We start from the raw sequence: 20,975 nt of genomic DNA, 5'->3' as shown, positions 1-20,975 counted from the left end.
GGTGGACCGAAGTCGCCATGTGGGGTTATAGAAATTTTCACAAAGTAGTTGTAGTTTGGAAGTTGGTGATTGATACACCCGTGCATCGGAGAGCACGTAAATTTCGGCGGTGTCGGATTGCGGTCCCATTAGTGTCTTCGCAAGCTTGTGCACTATGACCCAGGCAGCTGGCTGATTTTCCTTATTTATTTTAAGTTAAAGATATCAAACGTGAACTTTACGAACCCGACATAAAATATATATTAAAAAAAAAAACATTTGAATTCTCTGCACCTCTTCGTGTCACCTAAATAGCTACAGTTACATTTGTTTGTATATCTATTTTTATCACATACAGGGAAAATATTACCAGGATAACAAAACCTCTGCATATAGGTCCACGTTATCCTCTTAATAATGGACAGACCATAATTTAATTATAGAAACATGTATAAACAATAGGAGGTAAAAAATGGTCGTTTCGTATTAAAAGTCCATGTATATGTTAGGCAGAAAATAAGCACATTTTCTTGATGCTCATAGAACCTAAGGATTGGAAAACTACCCCTTAGAAACCAGTTTTCGCCAAAGCAAACTACCCTCCAAGCTGCTTTGCAAGTTTATTTACAACTTCGATATGATTGGACAAGAAACCCCAATAATAAATAGCCCATTCGAGTCTAGTTACGATCACAAAACTAGCGAGGTCAAAAGATTTTCCGTCAATCATTGTACGTGATTAAATAAAAAACTAATGAACGGATTCCATGCGGTTTACAGCAATACAGGAAAGATATTTTTGGTCAACTGTTTGCTTGTGAACACCTGAGAGAAGAAACTACTGAGCCGATTTGATAAGTTCTTTCGCTGTTGCGAAGCTACACTCTTCCCGAGTAACATAGGCTACATTTTATCCCGGTACGGGCAGAAGTTCCCCTTGAAACCACGGGAAAGCAGCTAGTAATTTATATTAGTGCAAAACCTGGTAAGCACCGGACGGAGGCTCATCACCTGCCTAGACTTTGCAACTATGTTGGGGTCGGTTTCCAGTCTAATGGGATGAAGCTGAGTGTTTTACAAGAACTTGAACCAGTGTTCGATAAGGAGCGACTGCCTATCTGACCTCAACCCAGTTACCCGGGCTATTGGGAAATAAACGGCGAGACTATGTTTAGCACTGGACGTCCTTTGTCTAAAATGATGATGATGCTGATACATGGACTGGTTACTGCAAAATGGTGGCCATTCCTGCCCAAGGCCCAGAATGAAGTACCTAAAACTTTATAGTCATCCCTATGTATAGAGTAACGTCACTATTTATCATACAATCGTCCATCGATTCTTCCTCCGATTGTTTTGCAAAAGGATCTCTTTATCATTGTTTGTATGTTTCAAGCTGTGTTTTGTATGTTGGTTTTGTTTGGGTTTTCTGGAGTTTTGGGTGGTCTGATAGTGTCATTAGACAACATTGACAAAAAAAATAAAATGATAGGCACGCGATTGGTAAAAAATGCTGAAGATACAGAAACACACATCCGAATCAAGAGCGTCCTAGCTTTTAGAAGTCGGTTATAAAGTTAGAAACGCAGAATTCATAGTGTTGCCATCATCGGTAAATAGGTAACCCCTGTTTTAGTGTGTTTAGGCTCGGGAGTACTCAGACAATTGGCATCTCCACTTACACACACAAGTATTGCTTACCCGCGTTCAACTTCTGAAGTGAAAATAAATACCTAAAATACTATTGTAACATTACCTAGGCCTGGGTGTGTAACATTTTTATCACAAATAGTACGATACAGTCACCATCTCTCCGGAATCACACAAATCGATGAATACCTAGATAAAGACATGAGTCAATACGGGTTATGATTCAAAAACCTACTATTAACTAACTTAAACTTTATTCTTGTGAGTCATTTTCTTCACATTTAATGTTTTCTAAAGATTCTCAATAGCAGCAAAATGCACTATGCTATTTGTAATGAAATTGTTAAGAAGATCAGGTTTTTCCACTTGAAGTAATTTGCGAACTGAAAGAACTAATTGTCTTTCGTTTAAGTTAATTGTTAACTTACAAATACGTTCTGTAATTAATGAGTGAAAGAGTCAACAAACATCCTTAAAACTTATGAAATATGCGTAACTCTCTTAGTGCACATGCAGACTCTCATTCTTTCGCGACATACACCATTGATGCCGTTGATAAATGATATAGTGGGGAAACCCCGGTTGGCATACATTATAAAAACGCCAGTTATGAAGCTTTTAATTAACTGTCGAAATATAATAGTGTTTTGTTTATATAGCAAGTAACGATATGAATCATCGTCTGGTGTAACACGAGAAGTTAGATCCAACTTATGACAAGAAGGTGTAGAATAAATAAACTACATTAGATACTATTCGATTGAATAAAAAGTTGATATGACATGAGATCACCGAAATCTGACTAAAATAAAATGAAATTTGCTTAAGGTGAAGGAGAAAAAGTAAGGAAACTTGGAATTGAAAAGTCTGAACTCGCCAATCCATCTTGAGCGTGGTGACTATCGCTCATTCTTTTCTCGGTGTGAGAGTCCTGGGCCCAGCAGTGGGACAATAAAATGATTTATTATTCTTATTTCTTTCAGGCTCAGTCTTTTTGGAGATGTTACTTTTTTTCGAAGGATATGTACCACTTCTGGAACCCTATGTACTGCAATTTCGCGATAAAAAATTGCAACCTAGCGTTAAATACTTTCAGTCAATCATCATCATCCTCCTATCCTTATCCCAATTTAATTTGGTGTCACAAGTCACATTCTTTACAGCCATATCAACTTTCAAATCCATCCATCGGAATACTTTCAATGTATGTACATAGATTTAAAATTTAAAATCAATAGAGCATTTTGGATGCAGTCTCACTCACACATATATACATTGTATATGACTCATACATACTACTACTACGGTTACTGACGTTTCCGTGAAATAAGCAGACGACCCGGTGAAGGTCACAGGTAGCCGATGACTAACTGTGAACCGTGCATAATAATTGGAAGTCAATGTTTTAAGTTTAAAGCATATTACGACGACGTGAAAATGGAAATGTGTTGCTGGGGAGTTTGTAGCGCCACTTCTTCTTTCCAGCACATAGGAACACAAAATTAAACACATAGGAAGTGGTGAAAGATGGGGTTGTTTTAACTTTATAAAAGCTCTGATTAGATTTTTTCTACTACCTGTCTATACTGTACTGGGGGCTATGGGAGTGGCTTGTCTCTCTTTCGAATAAAAAACTATTAATTATTTGTTATCTTACGGGAAGAGTAACTTTTTGTGTTTTTAGTTTCGCGCATCCAAAAAGCAAAAAGGAGCCCATCGTAATTCGTCATCTTACATGGAGGGTAACTTTTTGTCTTTTTTACTTTTTCGTACATCTAAAGCAAAAAGAGAAAAAAGAAAAAAAAGGAGCCCTTATAATCACTTCAGTACAGATTTTTTATCTTTTTTTAGAGGATATACTTTGTACTCATTGTTCGGAACACTCGGTGCGAGAGAAATACTCGCACTTGACCTGTTTTTGTGATACAGATCGATACAGGTGGACCGATCCTGGACAAATTTTATATTTATATGGACCACAAATTGGTTATAATGTATGTATTGATCTAGGTATCCAAGATACATACCCACAAACTACAGAAAAATAGCCTAATAGATGATTTTTTTATTTATAATTTGCTGGCAAACAAGTAAATCTATCTAGTCCATCTGTATTAATATTGTAAAGCTGAAGAGTTTATTGTAGTGCGAAACTGAGAAAGTATTGGGTCCAATTTGATATATTATTTCGACGTTAAATAACCATTCATCGTAGGAGGATCTATGTTACTATTAATCCAGGTGTGCGAGAACTGTAAGAAGTGGGATGCAGGTGAATGCGGAAGACACACATCCTCATCCTCTGAGCATTTGTCCCAACTATGTTGGGGTCGGCTTCCAGTCTAACCAGATGTAGCTGAGTACTAGTGCTTTACAAGGAAGAAACCACGGAAAACATGTAGGAGGGTGTCAAAAGTTAAGTAGGTACCAACTTCAGTTCGTCCATATAAAATGATCAGTCTTGGTAAAGCTCTTGATCATTGTCCACAGAAAGACGAAACCACAGAATTAATTTTCCTCCCTACTCTTATAGAATCTTAGTTCACTAGTCTGGAAGTATATGGGTGAACAGACACATATAAAGTGTATATAAGTATGTATGTGAAGCACTGAAGTGTAGTACACGATGAAGCGTGAATGATATTACGGTATGCTATTAGAAAAACTAAGTGGGTGAATCTTTCATTGGGTTTTCACACCTTGGGAGAATACTTTCCAAAAAAGATTTGGTTTAATCTGGATTTAGAGAAGTCTTCTTAATACTTTTTGTATATCTACCTGTCTGTTCGCGACAATCTCAAAAGTTACTGCACGGATTTTCACGCGATTTCCATCAGTAAACAGAGTTATTTACGAGAAAGGTTTAGATTAGTCGGCCTGGGCTGATAACTAACTTCTCCGTGCAGGTTTTTTTTTGTTGAAATAAGGTATATCGTAAATCCGCATTAGTTAAAACTCTTATAGGAGACAATTTATTGCCATTAGCCCATAAAAAATCTAATTCTTTTTGTGCCAGTCTGAAACCAATTAGTATTTCAAATATTGAAGCTAAACATTATACTTTGTACACAGTCCTGAAGCCTATAATAATATTTTACCCGTGCAAAGCCTAAACGAAAATAACTTGACCTTTTAAAAATAACCGTGGGCGTTTAGGGCAGACTAGGGTAATATTTTTTTATTATGAAAATATTAATATTTCAAGGAATTATTCCCGAAACTCATTACTTACTCTATGGGCTACCCCTAGGCAGTATAATAGGTCCATTGCGGTTTTTTTGGGTATACAGATTATTTTATTCAAAACTAGCGGTGTCCAACAGTTTCATCCGCGATTCGTGGATACTATTTCCCGAACCTGGATAAAAACATATCCTATGTGATCAAGGGATAGGAAGCCTCCCAACAGAAAAAAAGGGACAAGAGATTCGATATAAAATATTATATGAGTGATAAGTCTAGCTAAAATAAAATCTGCTTTAAAATAATGTAAGAAAGAAAACCCCCTCTAAAATGACTTTGCTCTTTAAACTGAAAGTGACAAATATCTAGCGAAGGTCGCGACTCGTACAAATGACAAAGATAAAGTAATTTTCATATTCTCTTGGAAACTCAGATCTACGTTTTACCAACATATAAAAATCATTTTGCGTTTTAATCAGTTAAGTACTTCTTGAATGAATATTACACAATCTGAATCCTGGAAAAAACACCTATCTTTCATCTTTTTCTTTATTCGAGGACTGGTAACAATTAGATTTGTGTGGTCATGATATCTACTTTAATATTATATGTAAAGCTGAAGAGTTTGTTATTTCCTTACAAACTAAGACGCACTATTCTCATAAACCATTGGGCAGATAAAAAAATATTTCAGTGTTACATAGCTACTTTTTCAAGAGAGGCTAGACTATTTTTAAAAGGGGTGCGCAATGTCGTCACCTATCGATTCAATAGTTTCGGATCCTTAAAATATTCATCATTATCAGACTTTTTATCGTCCCACAGCTGGGCTACGGTCTCCTCTCAGACAGAGAAGGATTGAGCGTTAATCACCACGATAGCTGAATGCGGGTTGGTGTTTTCAGACAGTATAGTAAAAACTATATTAGTATAGAAAACTATAGAACTACAAACAGCTCCAAGCTAGTGTCCTGTCCGTCATATGATATCGGCAAACGATACGCCCACATCAGCCGCAAACCTTGGCGCTACCTTAAATACAACTCCAATGATGTCTCTGACATTTGGAAAGCATTAACGAAATTATGCCAATTTTGGAAAATGTTTTTCTATGATTTTATGTGCGGAAACTTCTAATACCCTTCAGAATTACATGAAACAAATTGATGATTTATTTCAAATCTAATGCGGTTCACTCGTATTCCGTTGTAATAACTTTGGGTACCTGGATAATAAGTAGCCTTCCTCGATAACTGGGTTCCTGAATTATTATTTGTTTTATTTCTAAGTTGTGTGGCCGAGGGCAATAAGCAGCATCGATGGTTAACTTACAGAGAATGCCTTGTAGCATTCCAATAAATCTTGTGTGTACTTACATGAAGTTATAAATAAATAAGTGACTGTTACAGCCTTTTTAACGTCCCACTGCTGGGCTGCGGCCTCCTCTCACACGGAGAAGGATTGAGCATTAATCACCACGCTTGCTCCATGCGGGTTGGTGATTTCAGACTTTATAGTCCAGGTTTCCTCAAGATGTTTTCCTTCACCTTTTTACCAGCCATTGGCGTCTAAGATATACTTAGAAAAAAAAAAAAAAAAAACAAAAAACCCTCTTTCATAAAGAACTGAGAAAATGGCTTAGTCTGTACATAATTACAAACGTTCTCATGAAGTTTAACGTACGTAATAATCATTATTTCTGTCCAAACAAAATGGTACGGTCTAAAAATTACTTTAACCTGATAAGGTAATAGGTATGACTAACTTCAGTAACATTTTCAAGGATACACATACATACACTTTCATTGTTCACTACACCTTTTAATAAAAACTAAACTATAGTTTGGTAAACAATGTCAAATAAAGTTATATAGAAAAAGATTGCAAGTTTGTGTGTGTGTCTCTATGTGTAATTGTGTTTGTTACTTCTTCAAGAGCAAATGACTGATAAACTGATTTTAAAGAAACATGGCAATAATACAGCCTATATGTGAGAATAACATACAGGCAACTTTTTAATTTATCCGCTCTTCTATACATAAATAACATCGGTCAAACTATTTCACAGATAGTAAAATTCCATATAATATTAAATCTAGATATTTACATGACGTAAAAAAAAAGCCTTATTTATACATATATATAACTAAAAAATGGCATCAAAAAACTTTTAATTCAGACGCCTGAAGTAGTTCCCTCAGGAAGCGGGTGAAACCTCTGGAGGGAGCTAGTATAATGCAAAAGTAACGACTGATTCCATCCAGATGAACTTTTCCATGAAGATATCTGATACTCTGGAGTTTGAAATAGGTTACTTTTTAACCAGGAGCGGGACGTAGTTCCCTCAGCACGGGGACAAAGCCATCGTTATGTCCTTATCCTATTTTTTTATTTGCACACCTAATGACCTAGCATGTTTTCTTCTTCCATACTCTTCTGTCTGCCGTCATCTCACAAGCAACGTTCTTTCTAAGGGACAAAATAGTGGGCGATTTGTTCTACGACCTTAAAAACGCGCATTTTTTCACATCCATTAAACACAGAATGATGCATTGAATAAGTATTTCTTGTTTCTTATCATCGTTTCGGTCAAAGTCCTTCGTAATGTCTGTCGCATTAAGATGCTATGCTAGTTTGCTTTACTGCTTTGCTTATCTTTTACTATGCTTGAAAGTGTTATATTAGGTGCTGTTATTTCAATTAAATAAGCGGAGATATCCGGGGTATTTCCGAATACAGCAAGCGACGCACAGGGTTCTCCTAAGAAACACGAAGAAAGTCAGCATTTTTTTTTATACGAACGTATATCTATGATTATTGCTGGCAGGATTATAAAAGAAACGCTTAACAAGGAACAAATCATTATCTGCCTAGCCTTTTCCCAAACTATGTTGGGGTCGGCTTCGAGCCGGGTGCTATTGAGCATTAATGTTTTACATGAAACTACTGCCTACCTGACCTTCTCAACCCAGTTACCCGGGCAACGTGATTCTGGCTTCTAAATACCCGTAACGGCTGCCAAAGACGTTCAAATGACAGACAGAAGCCAAATTACAATTCTACAAGATTCTAAAATCAATAAACATCTCTGAAATATGACTACAACCTTACGACCCAGACAGTGACCTTATTACAACGTCCTTACAAAGGTTAGGTGCGCCCATAAAGCCTGCGCACGTGATAAAATATGCATTTACGTGGAAATACATAACAAGGTTTAGTAGGAGTAACGATCAATACTTGGTATACATATTTTATCTTACGAAAGCGAGTGGGTTATGCTTGTGTGTGTACTAATGTACGTGCACACTGTCTTTGTGTGGTTCGGCGACTCGGCCAATAGTGAGCGCTCCTGGGTTTACGCATACAAAGATATTGTACATGTATATTTACACACACAAATACGATTCAACCGCTGAGATAAAATATGTATAGATGCTTCTAGCGTTTATTGGTGTGGTCATTTTATGTATATCTATAGATATTTAGTCTACTTCCCGAGCCTGGATAAAATATAACTTACTAGCTTTCCGCCCGCGGCTTCGCCCGCGTGGAATTCGGTTCACCCCTCCCGCTGTGGGTTAGCAGCGGTGAGGGAGTGTCAGACTCTTACTGACTAAAATCGTCGTGTTCCGTCCTAGGCCTTTTATATACCAGGGCCGCGGTACCTCTTTCGAACAACCCGCAGCCGCGGCTGGCCCTGGCGCTACTGGGCCCCACTGATTTCAAAACAGACTAATTCGCGGCGAACCTTAACACCACGATACAGAAAAGCACAACGCCATCTATCGAGCTATCGGGAAGCTCGCGATTGAACAATGAGCTACAGGTTAAAGCGCGAGATATCATTGCACTTCTTACGTATCTTAAAAAAAACAACGTCACCACGTTTTAAAAAGCTATCATTCCACTTCTTATGTATTTTAAAAACACATCGTTACCACGTTTTAAAAACACCCAGCGCCATCTATCGCATACCTCAAGAACGAAATAACTTAACTAATACTTATACCAATTAGTAATTCGTTGAATTATAGTTAATTCAGGATAAGTAGATGTAAAAAAAACAGTTAAGACGATAAAACAAATCGTACGTCATCCCTCGGGAATTCCTCATTTTCGAGGATTCATTATCGTATCATTTAGCTTCTAAATTTATATGTTCATATTCGTTTGCAATATATAAGTAGATGTAAAAAAAAAAACAGTTTAGACGATTAAACAAATTGTACATCATCCCTCGGGAATTCCTCATTTTCGGGGATTCATTATCGTATCATTTAGCTTCTAAATTTACATGTTTATATTCGTTTGCAATATATTACCTTGTTTTAAACGACACACAGCGCCATCTACAATCCATCCATCAAGCAAACAATATTTTTGTTTTCCCTCGGGAATATCTATTTTTTTCGGGATAAAAAGTACCCTATTATTTAATCCGGACTTCTAACTTTACGTCTGCAAAATTTCAAAGCAATCGGTTCAGTAGTTACGGCGTGAAAGCGGAACAAACAAACAAACAAACAAACAAACTCACTTTCCGATTTATAATATTAGTAAGGATGACACTGACAAAAGGAAAAAAGTCGAGACTGGTTCAAATCCGGTATAGCAAATCCAAAAATTAACCTTTACAACTGCACAAACACAAACTGTACTTCTTTATAATAATAGTAGGTATAGATTAATGAGAATCAAACCTGTGAAACTTGAAACAGTTTTGAGACAACTTGAAACCGTAATAATGCAATACTCCATTTAATAAAATCGATTGAGAAGTTTCAACACAGAAGTGCAATCAACTAACTGGTACCTATATATACTGAGTTCTGACCGTTTTTTGGTGTGCTCAAATCTGTCAGTCAGTACAAAACTGTCATTTTGTCATGAAAATTGACAGCACTGTCAACTGCAGTGAACATTCGGTACCTGTACACTTGGAATCCCTACTAATATTATAAATGCGAAAGTAACTGTCTGTCTGTCTGTTTGTTACGCTTTCACGTCTAAACCACTGAACTGATTTTAATAAAATTTGGTACAGAGATAGAGTTGACATTGAGAAAGAACATAGGGTAGTTTTTATCCCGGACTTTTGAAGAATTCTCTTGGAAACGGGATATAACCGAATTGTACGCTGGCGAAGCCGCGGGCGGAAACTAGTACTAAATAAAGAATTCCTGAGATTCCATTCTTAGCACATTCTTCAATAATGTTATTTAGAAGCATTCCAACAAAATTGAGGACCAAACTTTTTCTTATTTGAACTCCTTACATTCTTTAGCGAATGCATCATCTTGGTCACCATATGGCAACTTATCTGAGCCGAGAGCAAAGAAAAAAAAAATGCTCAGCTGTTTGTCATACGCAAGTTTGTGGTCTGACGTCATCCGTGATTTTATTTCTGGGTGTATCATCTGCATAGCCTTTTCCCAACTATGTTGTAGTCGGCTTCCACTGTCAACAGATGCAGCTGAGTACCAGTGTTTTACATGGAGCGACTGCCTATCTGATCAGCTTCAGCCCAATTGCCAGGGCAACCCAATTTGTTACCCCTAGGTAATCTGCTATTTTCAAACAAAATACAATCAATACGGCTAAACGAATGATACAATCGATCACTCTTGCGCATTCCTGTTATAACTATTCCAATTAAATCTATGTACCAGTATATTTTCAGCTGATTTCCTTGGTTGGTATTGATATTTATTATAAACCTTGTCATTCCATATTGTGGTCTTTTTCCTCAACATTTTCAAAGTCCAGCGTTTGAAATAAATTGTACGAAATATTGCGATTGCGCGAGGCGTGTTGTGGCTAACTCTAGACTCTAGCTAGAGGACTGTACAAACTATCCATGACCAACCTGTTTTTTTAACGACGTTAAAAATCATCAAATGACCCCTCCCGCTGTGGGTTAGCAGCGGTGAGGGAGTGTCAGACTCTTACTGACTAAAAACCGTCGTGTTCCGTCGTAGGCCTTTTATGTACCAGGGCCGCGGTAACTCTTTCGAACAATCCCGCAGCCCCGGCAGGCTTTGGCCATGCTGGGCCCCGATGGGGTTGCTAACATCTCTTTGAGGAGCGCGTGGAACAACACGTTGCCGACACTGGTCTGTTGTCTATCCATGACCAACCTGACGTATTCATAAGATGCTATGGCTGTCATGTCCAGCTTTTTCCCGCGTTTTCACACGCTTCCCAAAAGAACTACATACCTACTTCCCGTATCTGGATAAATGGCGCCCTTACGAATAGTAAAGTGACTTTGTATAGGCATTAAGTATAGAATTTCTGCAATGGAATTAAATATAAAAGTGATTTTAGATGTTTTTACGAAATCGGAAAGGATATTTCAGAAAATAAATCGTTTTGGATAGAGACTAAATAAATCACGATGAAGATTTAAATAGTATCTATTTAATGAAAGAAAAACATTCTAGCAAAAACGATGATGTATTATTATGAAATATATTAGATTGTCTTTGTAATTAAAAACAGTTCACTCAAACCTTATCATTTAAAAGTTCTAATGTTAGTTTCGATAAAAAGCAGATTTAGAAGTGTTGAATCCTTTACGACCAAACTCATTATGTGGGCAATTATATAGTAAAATGATAAAAATTTTATTTTTAGTTCTAATATAGTTTTCTAAGAATATTATGATGCAAGAAATTACTTTACAATACATAGGTACTTTTTGTGTAGGTTTAAAGATCGAAATTTGTCATAATTTATATGAAGCTAATGTGAAAATTTAATCTTTAATCACTAAATAACAGAAAGATTTGGTTATTGAAATCCACGGTTGACTTAGGTATTTTGGAAAAAAAACTTGTATCAAGTACGAGCAAAACGGAATCTAGTTTGAATTTTCAATTATCAAACTGATTGTGTCATCGTGTAAAAAATGCTACCCTCATATTTATTAAGGAATAATATTGATGAAAAAAACATAAATAGTAATAGTAAAAACTATTATGAGATAAATAAAAGTAAATAATAGTTCAATACATTTACTAGGAGCCAGTAAATAATACACATATGTAATCATAGTAGAATCGTATTAAAACATCAGGTGCCTTATATTTATAGTTTAAACTTTAACGAGGCATATTAACTGATATAACCCGATTCGCTATGCAGTAAAAATAAAGTTTATAAAACAAAAGCGGCCGAGTAAAACCTGTTTGCAAAAATCACACGATTTCGCGCGGCGCAGCCGGTGCGCCGGACGAGTTTTTTTAATTCCTTTTTTTACACACTTACAGTAAGATTATACACTTGTTACATGTAAAAGAAGCTGAAATATTAACTATTTTTTATAGACTTACCTGTTATTAAAACCGGCACGAAACTAATCCGTAATTTTATTTAACAATTTGCTTAGAATGCAATTCACAGGCGCACACTCGTGACTCCAGCGGACATTAGCACTGACGGAGGTACCAACGTGACTACGTGACGGGCGACGGAGTTTTACTGTATTATGTTGGCAAGCCAAGCTGCTTTGTTTTCAGGGTTTACAGTCAAAAGGTTAAAATTCTCCTTGTAATATTTCTTTGTATCCATTAAATGATTAATTCGTTGGATATTAGCGTGACTTGATAACAATTGTTCGAAACATAACCGGTCATGTATGATTTTTAAGTCTTCAGAAAATTATTTTCGCTTTGAAGTTTATTGAACTGGATGCGGTGCGTTCCAGATCAAATGCAGCCCACATAGTTTGCATTCGATTTTGCTTAACGTAAAGGCGCACACATACACCCTGTTCATGTTGAATTTTATTATTTGTATTTTTGACGCCAATATTTAAATTTTGAAAACCCAGTAAATAAAAAAAAATCCGTCACATGCAATGTTAAGAAAGAATTTCTTGTATAAAGCTCGAAGTGTTTAACAAAATCGAAAACCTAATACTAGCTAAGAAATACTACTACGATGAGAAAAAGGTTACATACACCTAACGTTAGCCACTGGTGTGCGGCTGCACCTAATTATAACAGCTCTAATGAAGGTAACATCGAAGATAAAGGATATAACTCAGTTTAGTGGCCAGCTACATCTCGGTTTCACCGGCTGCACCGAAGTGTAACCGCACTTCGGGTTTTAGAAGTAATATTTAGGGTTATTTTGTAATCTTTGACGTGGATAAGTAGGTGATAGTCAGCAATATTCTGATAGTTATGATGCTATGCATGTCAATCACGGTGGTACGTGGGGAAATAATAATAGATGTCTCTATTTGGCTCATTTTGAAGTCGCTCTTCAAATAAAATTGACCGTGAGGGATTGATATTGAAGATTGATTATACTTATACTTCTTCTTCAATTTAAGAGCCCAGCTCTTGTCAGTGCAGCTCCTTCTACTTATACATGTTAATATAAATCGAGAACTTCATCCTCCGAGCGAGCCTTTTTTCCCAACTATGTTGGGGTCGTCTTCCAGTCTAACCGGATGTAGCTGGGTACCAGCGCTTTACAAGGAGCGACTGCCCTGTCTGACCTCCTCAACCCAGTTACCCGGGCAACCCAATACCTACCCCGTGGTTAGACTGGTGTCAGACTTACTAGCTTCTGACTACCCGTAACGACTGCCAAGGATGTTTAATGAGAGCCGGGACCTACACAGTCATTGGTGTCTGTTTGTATGTACTTGCCTGACCTGGAATCGAACCCGCGCCCTCATACTAATATAAATCGAGAACATCATCCAATAAAAAATATGAGTACATCTTAACTGTTAAAGTCAACCAATAAAAAAACAAGAAAGAAATTAAAAAGTATAAATATATAAAGACTTCACATACCAAAATCATCATAACATAAATTGATTATATCAAAGCAAGTTACATTTTTTTAAATCAAAAAAAGTTTTGTTATCCTTAACGACATACAGATGTGGAGAACCGCCATAATAGTCAAAATGTTTACAATGTTGCAATAAAGAACTGGAACGCGGCAGCAATTGTTTTGATTTTTGAACTCAAGCGGTGGTTTTCGAAATTTCAACCGCCATTTTTGATCAGTTGAAGAATTCGTAGTGACGCTTGGTGTGTTTTTATTATAAAACGGCTTATTTCGTGTACATAATAATGTGCTTTTAGTGTTCACAAGGTTTGCGGTATTGAATAAGTAAAATATATTACATTAAACGTGTTTTCGAAACGTTTCATTAGAATTTTTTTCGAATTCGATTCGGCCGATTAATTTCTTGTTATAAATTAGACTAATATCTTAATTACTTGTGTTTAAAAAAATGGATTCAGTATCGGATCGCTTAAATAAATTGAGGGAAGAGAGAATTGCCAGAGAAAAGGCGCGGATTGAAAAGGTATCAATTTGTTATTATTCTCTAATTCTCTGACCTCTTTAAAGATGCTCCAATTCTGCACTTTAATTTGTTTTCATGATAACTTTCGTTTCTTGAAATAAGTCAATAATATTATACACTATTGTATCATCAAAGAAACTCCAATGAATTATTATTTTGTCACTTTTGAAGTCTGCAAGTCAGATGGTGTATAGTTACCTCTTTTTCCCTGTTCATGTCTATTACCAAAAGTTAAAAAAAAATATCACAATGTTGTAAACATTCAACTTCTTTTCATATAATATTAAGTTTGTATGCAAACCAAGATTGTCTTATAAACATCTGTAAGTAATCTGATTGTACAAAAATTAACAAAAGCATTATTTTAATTTTACTTGCATTACAAGTTTGTCGGTTTCCTCTGTCAATATGTAAAGGCCTCCAAATAAACGACAATTTATATTTCCAGTTGCGAGAATTGAATCTCAAAAAATACAACAAGGATGGAGAATCAACAAGAAATTCTACAACAAACTTATCTATGGTTAACAAATCTGTTAAGTCTGAGGTTAATTTTAAAAACCCAGGACCTGTAAAAAATAATTTCCACGTAAATGGCACATCTAAAAGACCAATTTCCGTACCAACCTTAAAAAAGGATTTGGTTAAGCCTAAAACCGATGTCAAAAAAAGTAACTCCAGTGGGGCAAATGCTAACAAAAATATTCCCAATGTTGACAAGAAGCCTGCTAATCCTTCAAACAATGACCGAAAAAACGTAACAGACAAAAAAGTACAAAATAATGAAAAGAAACCGCTGCAAGTCAGTAATCTACCAAAATTGGCACAAAATAACGACAAAAAACCATCTCAAGTCAGTAATTTGCTAAAATATGAGAAGAAATTCAATACTACTACTGCTAATAATGTAAAAAAACAACACTTTCCTATAAGAAAGGCAGATAGTATTACTACAAATGTAAAGGTGCGTCAGAGCCTTGCTGTCACTAACAATAAACCTACAAACAACATCGCTAGAAAGTCTATGATACCACAAAACTCTTCTAAGACCACGTCGAACGTCTCAGTCTTCGAACGTCTGTACAAACCCAAAAATGTCCCACAAATCCAAGTAAATGATGTTGAAAAGCTTCACACGGATCCTAACTACTTAAAAAAAGTAATCCGTAACACTGGCCTCATTTTGAATAAACGTCATACAGTTTTTGAGAATACAAAACCAAAAATAGCCATGCCGGTCCGCAGGTCCATTTCTGCGGTTCACTTCAAACGTATTGGCAAAGAGGAATTAGGTAACTGTATTCACAAATGGGCTTCAATCGGTGATAAATTAAATAATGTACATTTAAAACATATAAATGAGGACGAGAATATAAATGAAGATAGAGTTGTATCTGCCGTTAAGAGTGAACGAAAGAAAGTTACGTTTATGACCCCGATGGGTAACTTGAATACTCCTAGGCCGGAAGAGCTTCAAGCTAGACTAAAGTCTTGGTTACAGAAACGTGGAAAATCTTTAGACTCATACCATCATTTACAATGTTTTGGCCTACACCACTTACCGCATAGCATCAAGTTCGATCCAAAGGCATTCGACGAGGAAAATAAAGAAAATATTGCAGTGGAATCGGATAGTGATGATGATTCTTACACGGAGAATATGAATGGAGAAGTTAAAGAGTCGGAGAAGTGGAGAACAGCTAGCGTTGTTAGTGACAGCGTGGATTTCAATGAGTCTCAGAATACTACGGTGACTTGCAGCGATGTTGTGAACTTGGATGATGTGGTTGTTGGAGCCTTGAATGACCTCACTGAGATATTGCGAGAGGTAAGTTCTATTGTTTATTAGATGATTGACTTCTATGGCTTATATCATCCTCCGAGCCTTTTTCCCAACTATGTTGGTCTAACCATCCAGTCTAACCGGATGTAGCTGAGTAGCAGTGCTTCTATGTTTTATATCCTGTAGAAAATCAATTTTATCTTGCTTGTAAAAGTTTCAATATGTATTATTAGTACTAAGCCAAACTCAGACAAAAAAAAAAAATCCAATTGGCCATCAGAAAACTATTGCTTAGTACTACATATTTTTTTATTTGTCACACAATTGTTACATATTGTCTGCCCAACAATAATTTACATTCCTATATAAGTAAGACTACACCGGTTTTTATGAAATAAAACATTGCAAAAGTTGAATTAAGTATATGTATACGATTTCTGAAGACATGTTTGATGTAAAATTTTGGAACAAAATGATTTTTTAAATACAATAAGAGGTAAAAGCCCTATAAAGACTGTTCTCTCTGAAAAAAAAAAAACTTGTCTCTTGTCAGGGTTTCGATTGGGAACAATGTGCCCGCTGGCTGCGCGCTATCCGGGAGCGGTTCCCCGGCGCCCCGCAGTGCGCCGCCTACTGGGAGTGCCGCGCCGCGCTCGAGGAGCGGCGCGGAGACCTGCCCGCCTCCGTGCAGTGCTGGGAGGAGGCCATCGCTAAGGGCACCGAGGTATGACTAGCTTCCGACAGCAGTTTACCTGCTTCCCGTGGCATCTAATCCTCGCACCTGGGCAAAAAGTAACGTACAGCTGCGTCTACGCTAGGAGAGCCGAGCACGGAGGAGCACGAGCCGAACACTCAATTCGTCCAGTGTGGCTGACCAACTTACAAACCTCTAACGAGCGCGCTGCGAGCATTTCGTTCGTGCTCGGCTGCGTTTCGCCTGTTGTCGGTTTTGCCCTTGTGACGCCCTTTATAAAAAGGGCTTGGTTGGCTGCAACAGCAGCGACTACTGCAATTTTATTAATATCGTTCATATTCGCCAAGAGCCGCGAACTCACTGCAGAAAACTACGTTCGAGAACAGCGATCGTTGTAGGTTCGTTGTACGTCCACACTTGACGCCGCGAACGACGAGCCGAGAACGGCTCCGCTTGCGCTTCGCTCGTGCTCGGTTCTAGAGATGGGTAACTCAGGAGTGATAGATACAAATGATATGAATCATTCCATTTGAATCAATCACTCTTCATATCTTTACATATCCGAATGTGTCAGTAGTTCAGTATATCTTTCTTTACACCTCACTCACTCGTCGGTCATCGCGTCGGGTACTAACTAATCTGTGGCGTCGGATAGCTTCGTCGCGCGCCATTGGTTGAACGTCAGGCGAGCCGTCTCGCTCGCACCCATACGATTACGAATATCGTTACTTTGACCACAATAAGTTGATAAGTTGTTAACTCTATTGCTGACGCATAAGGCTTATAATTGTTTGTCCTTAGTGAATATTTCGGTATTATAATCTTGTCAACCGAACAAACATGTTTTGACTCGAAATACACATTTTGAACTAAAATTTAATTTTCACGTAAATAATTACGTAGGTAGACAGTCCTAAGCCTGTGTAAAGTATGAAGGGAAATCAGAAGGCCATTTCCATTTTTATTTTCTAATACTTACTAAACTAATGCTTATACTCAATACTAGATTGCGATTGACTATTCATTGAACTAATTAATATAAAAGAAGTAGGTTGTACCTACAGTCATAAGAATAGTATATTTTTTAATTAGAAAAAAGTTGTTAAATCGCAACCGCTCAATATATCAGAAAGATGCAAACAACCAACCTATCACTATATCTGAATGATCTATTTGAATGAGTGAGCCGCACACGAGTTTCGAGTTTAAACGAGCTACTGAGTTATACTGAGCTACTGATATAAAGATATGAAAGAGTGATTCATATCCCAGTGATTGAAAGATTCATATCTATCTTTTCTTTTCAATGACACATTTTGCCCATGTCTACTCGGTTCGTCTAGCGTAGACCCGCCTTATCGTAGGTATAGCCACAGATTACTAAATAGTTACTAGTATAGCCTTCCTTGATAAATGAGTCTGGCCAGCCAACTACACACTACTTAGTGACACTCTCAAGGTCCACACGGGGAGCTGAATGTAAGCAGAGGGGGTGATTTCAGATGATAACCAAGCTGACTTGGCTGTACCTAACATTAGTCCAATAGTTTCTGATATAAGCCTGATCCAAACAAACAAGCTCTTCAGCTTTATAATATTAAAAAGGATGCATATCTTAGCGCTGCTGCAAAAAGGTACAATTTCAATATTTCGTCATCCTCCTGCCCTTTTCACAATTTTATTTGGGGTCCACGCTTCTCCTTCAATACTCTTCTGCCGTCATCTCACAAGTAACATTCTTTCTAGCCATATCGACTTTTACACAATTCCCTTCCACTCCATTCACATTCATGCTCAAAGCCTATTATATAATTTTTATACTTATTTCTTCAAATATTCCAGCGTTCGGTAGTAGAAGCCAATTTGGATCAACTCCTGGACAAATTTATGCAACTCAAGATCAGCCCCAGCAGTGGAAAGAGACGCCAGGCCGATCCCAAACTGGTGGACGTGAAGAATGTCTTCAAAAGCACTATAATCAGATTTGCAGTCCAACAGGCTAAATTGTAAGTATACTTGCTGTTGTAAGTTTCACTCGCGTCCCGTGGAAATTAATAATCGTGTCAGGATAAAATGTAGCCTATGTCACTCGGGGATAATGTGGCTTTCCAACGGTGAAAGAATTTTTCAAATCTGTTCAGTGATTGTGGAGCCTTTAGCGAGAACGGTAAAACAAAAAAATCCTTTTTATAATATGTATTAGTATATATGTATAAAGTTTACTTACTACCTCTGCTTTATTGCCGTAGTAGTCGCATAGCGAAACGTTCGATAGCTGGCCCGGGCTGAAGCAGCTTTCCCAAAGTAATCTGGAAGTTGGTGATTTATTAGTCAGTCCTGCTTGTGATTTCTCTTCGGTGGAGTCGGATTTCCGTCCCATCGCGCTATGAGAGTGAGGGAATAGAGAGTGCACCTGTGTCTCAGCTTTACATAGTTGGATTGATTTTACTTTTTGCCTGAAGAGTGGTAAAACATAATAAAAAAATTATTATTATCAGGTACCAAGATGTCTCAGAATATTGGAAAGCTTTCAAAGAAATGATTTGGAGATCTGATAGACAAAGAGAGATTTGAAGGTATAGCTGGACTTTTTAAGTCATGTAATGTAGAATACCTTGAAAGTAGTCCAATTGTAAGCTTTTAAAGAGTATAGTATATTTAATTTATTAGCTTTCAGATATTTAAAATAGTTCTTGTACTATTTTACACATGTATAATAATTATATTGCGTATGAATTTCGCAGACACTCATTTACCTAGCCATTTTTTACTAATAATGTAAATATTTGAATCTAAGAAATCATTCAAATAGATGTCATAATACTTGGAAAAAACACATCTACACTAATAAGACGGAAGATATGATTGTTTGACCTGAATAGGCTCCGAAACTACTTGACAGATTACTTCACTGTTGGAAAGCTACAGTATCCCTGGTGAACATAGGCTATATTTAACCTTGTACGGGAAGAAGTTCCCTGGGACGCGGGTGAAACCGCGGAAAAACGGCTAGTAACTTATAAAATTTACATCGTTAGTTGCCTGATTAGGCATCAAACCGCTCACACATGATTATAAATTACATTTTAATATTTCCAGACGCCAATCAAATCAATTCGAAGCCCCCAAGTACACAGTGACCCCCGTCCGTCGCAGCGCCCGACTCAGCTCCCACTGGAGCGCTAAGAGGACGCCTCTGCAAGTTTGCACCACTGTCAGACAAGCCGATGAGATTCTAGGAGAAAAACCCTTGTTTGTACCTAACGGGAGTTTGTATGGCACACCTTAGGAATTACAAGATTGAGGCCAGTTTCACTGGTAACCGATAAAGTTTCAGTTAGTTGCTGTCTAACAGATAAAGGCTGCTTATAAGTTCTGCCAGGTATTGCTTGCTTAAAAGTTGATGAAAAATTGTTTATCTATCAGGTAAGTTCCTGATAGGCTATCAGAAACTTTATCAGTAACCGGTGACACTGGTCATAAGGGTTGCACCATTTAACTATAACGATAACTGACATTTTCAGTTGTCAAATCGCCGATGTGACCAATGGGCGTCAAGTATACGGCTGGTTATGGTTTGGTTATCGTTACAGTTAAATGATGCAATCCACACTTATAAAATGATTATAATCTAACTTATAATTATGTATTCTAATTCAAAATGGTATTGGATATATAAGACATAATAGACGGGAGCTATTGATGATGTGAAATTTTCTCTTTGGACATAAAACTTGCATAGATTTTCAAGTAATTGTAAATAAGGTTTATTTTTAATGTTATTTTCAAATACATGGATGCATTGGATTCAACTTGCCGAGCACAGATTAATTAGGTCAAAGCATACTGTAGTCTATAATGGAAATAAGAATAAAAATGTGTATAAATTGATACTAGATTCAAATGTCGATGTTAGAACATTTACAGCCTTACTTATAAACGTGAATTAATAAGTAATACTTAAGGGCTGTTTAAGAAAATTCTTACTTATAAACGTTGCTTAAGCATGTCTTAACTAATGAACCCAAATATTTAATCACTACTTAAGGCTTTAAGTTAGTTACAAATGATGCTTAGAAGATGCCTAGAGAATTAATAAGTAAGGCTGTTAATACTTCTTCTAATACCTATACAATTTCCTTATTAATCTGTGGTATACTATAGTACACAATTTCCTTATTAATCTGTGGTATACTATTTGGCCCAGTTTGTTCTTAATATATAATCATTAATTACATGATATTTCAATAAATACAGCGAGGCTCATATGTATTTAAGATATATGACTTGGTTCAGTATTTATTAAGCCTAACTTGAGCATTAGTTAAAATAGGCATGATGACAGT

The 20,975-nt window shown here is 36.8% G+C and overlaps 2 protein-coding genes across 3 annotated transcripts in view; one reads left to right on the top strand and one right to left on the bottom strand.

Annotated features, from left to right (window-relative positions):
- LOC124643659 (juvenile hormone esterase-like) overlaps window positions 1-12,299 on the bottom strand; it is a 35,118-nt gene extending 22,819 nt beyond the window's left edge. Inside the window, exon 1 of one of the 2 annotated variants that reach the window (XM_047182677.1) lies at window positions 12,150-12,299. The gene's annotated coding sequence lies outside the window, so the exon portion shown is untranslated. The remainder of the gene's footprint in view (window positions 1-12,149) is intronic. The other variant, XM_047182679.1, reaches the window with a different exon arrangement.
- A 1,519-nt stretch (window positions 12,300-13,818) lies between these two features.
- Window positions 13,819-20,958, top strand: LOC124643805. Its single transcript, XM_047182903.1, has 5 exons — window positions 13,819-14,152; window positions 14,601-15,980; window positions 16,489-16,659; window positions 18,472-18,635; window positions 19,729-20,958. Exons 1-5 carry the CDS (start codon window positions 14,078-14,080, stop codon window positions 19,916-19,918), a joined length of 1,980 nt encoding a protein of 659 aa, XP_047038859.1. The 5' UTR covers window positions 13,819-14,077; the 3' UTR covers window positions 19,919-20,958.
- Window positions 20,959-20,975: the final 17 nt, after the last annotated feature.

The sequence above is a fragment of the Helicoverpa zea genome, chromosome 28 (genome assembly GCF_022581195.2).
Source record: "Helicoverpa zea isolate HzStark_Cry1AcR chromosome 28, ilHelZeax1.1, whole genome shotgun sequence".
Lineage (NCBI taxonomy): Eukaryota > Metazoa > Arthropoda > Insecta > Lepidoptera > Noctuidae > Helicoverpa > Helicoverpa zea.
The sequence above is the reverse complement of the archived record's forward strand: the minus strand, read 5'-3'. Positions and strand labels throughout refer to the sequence as shown.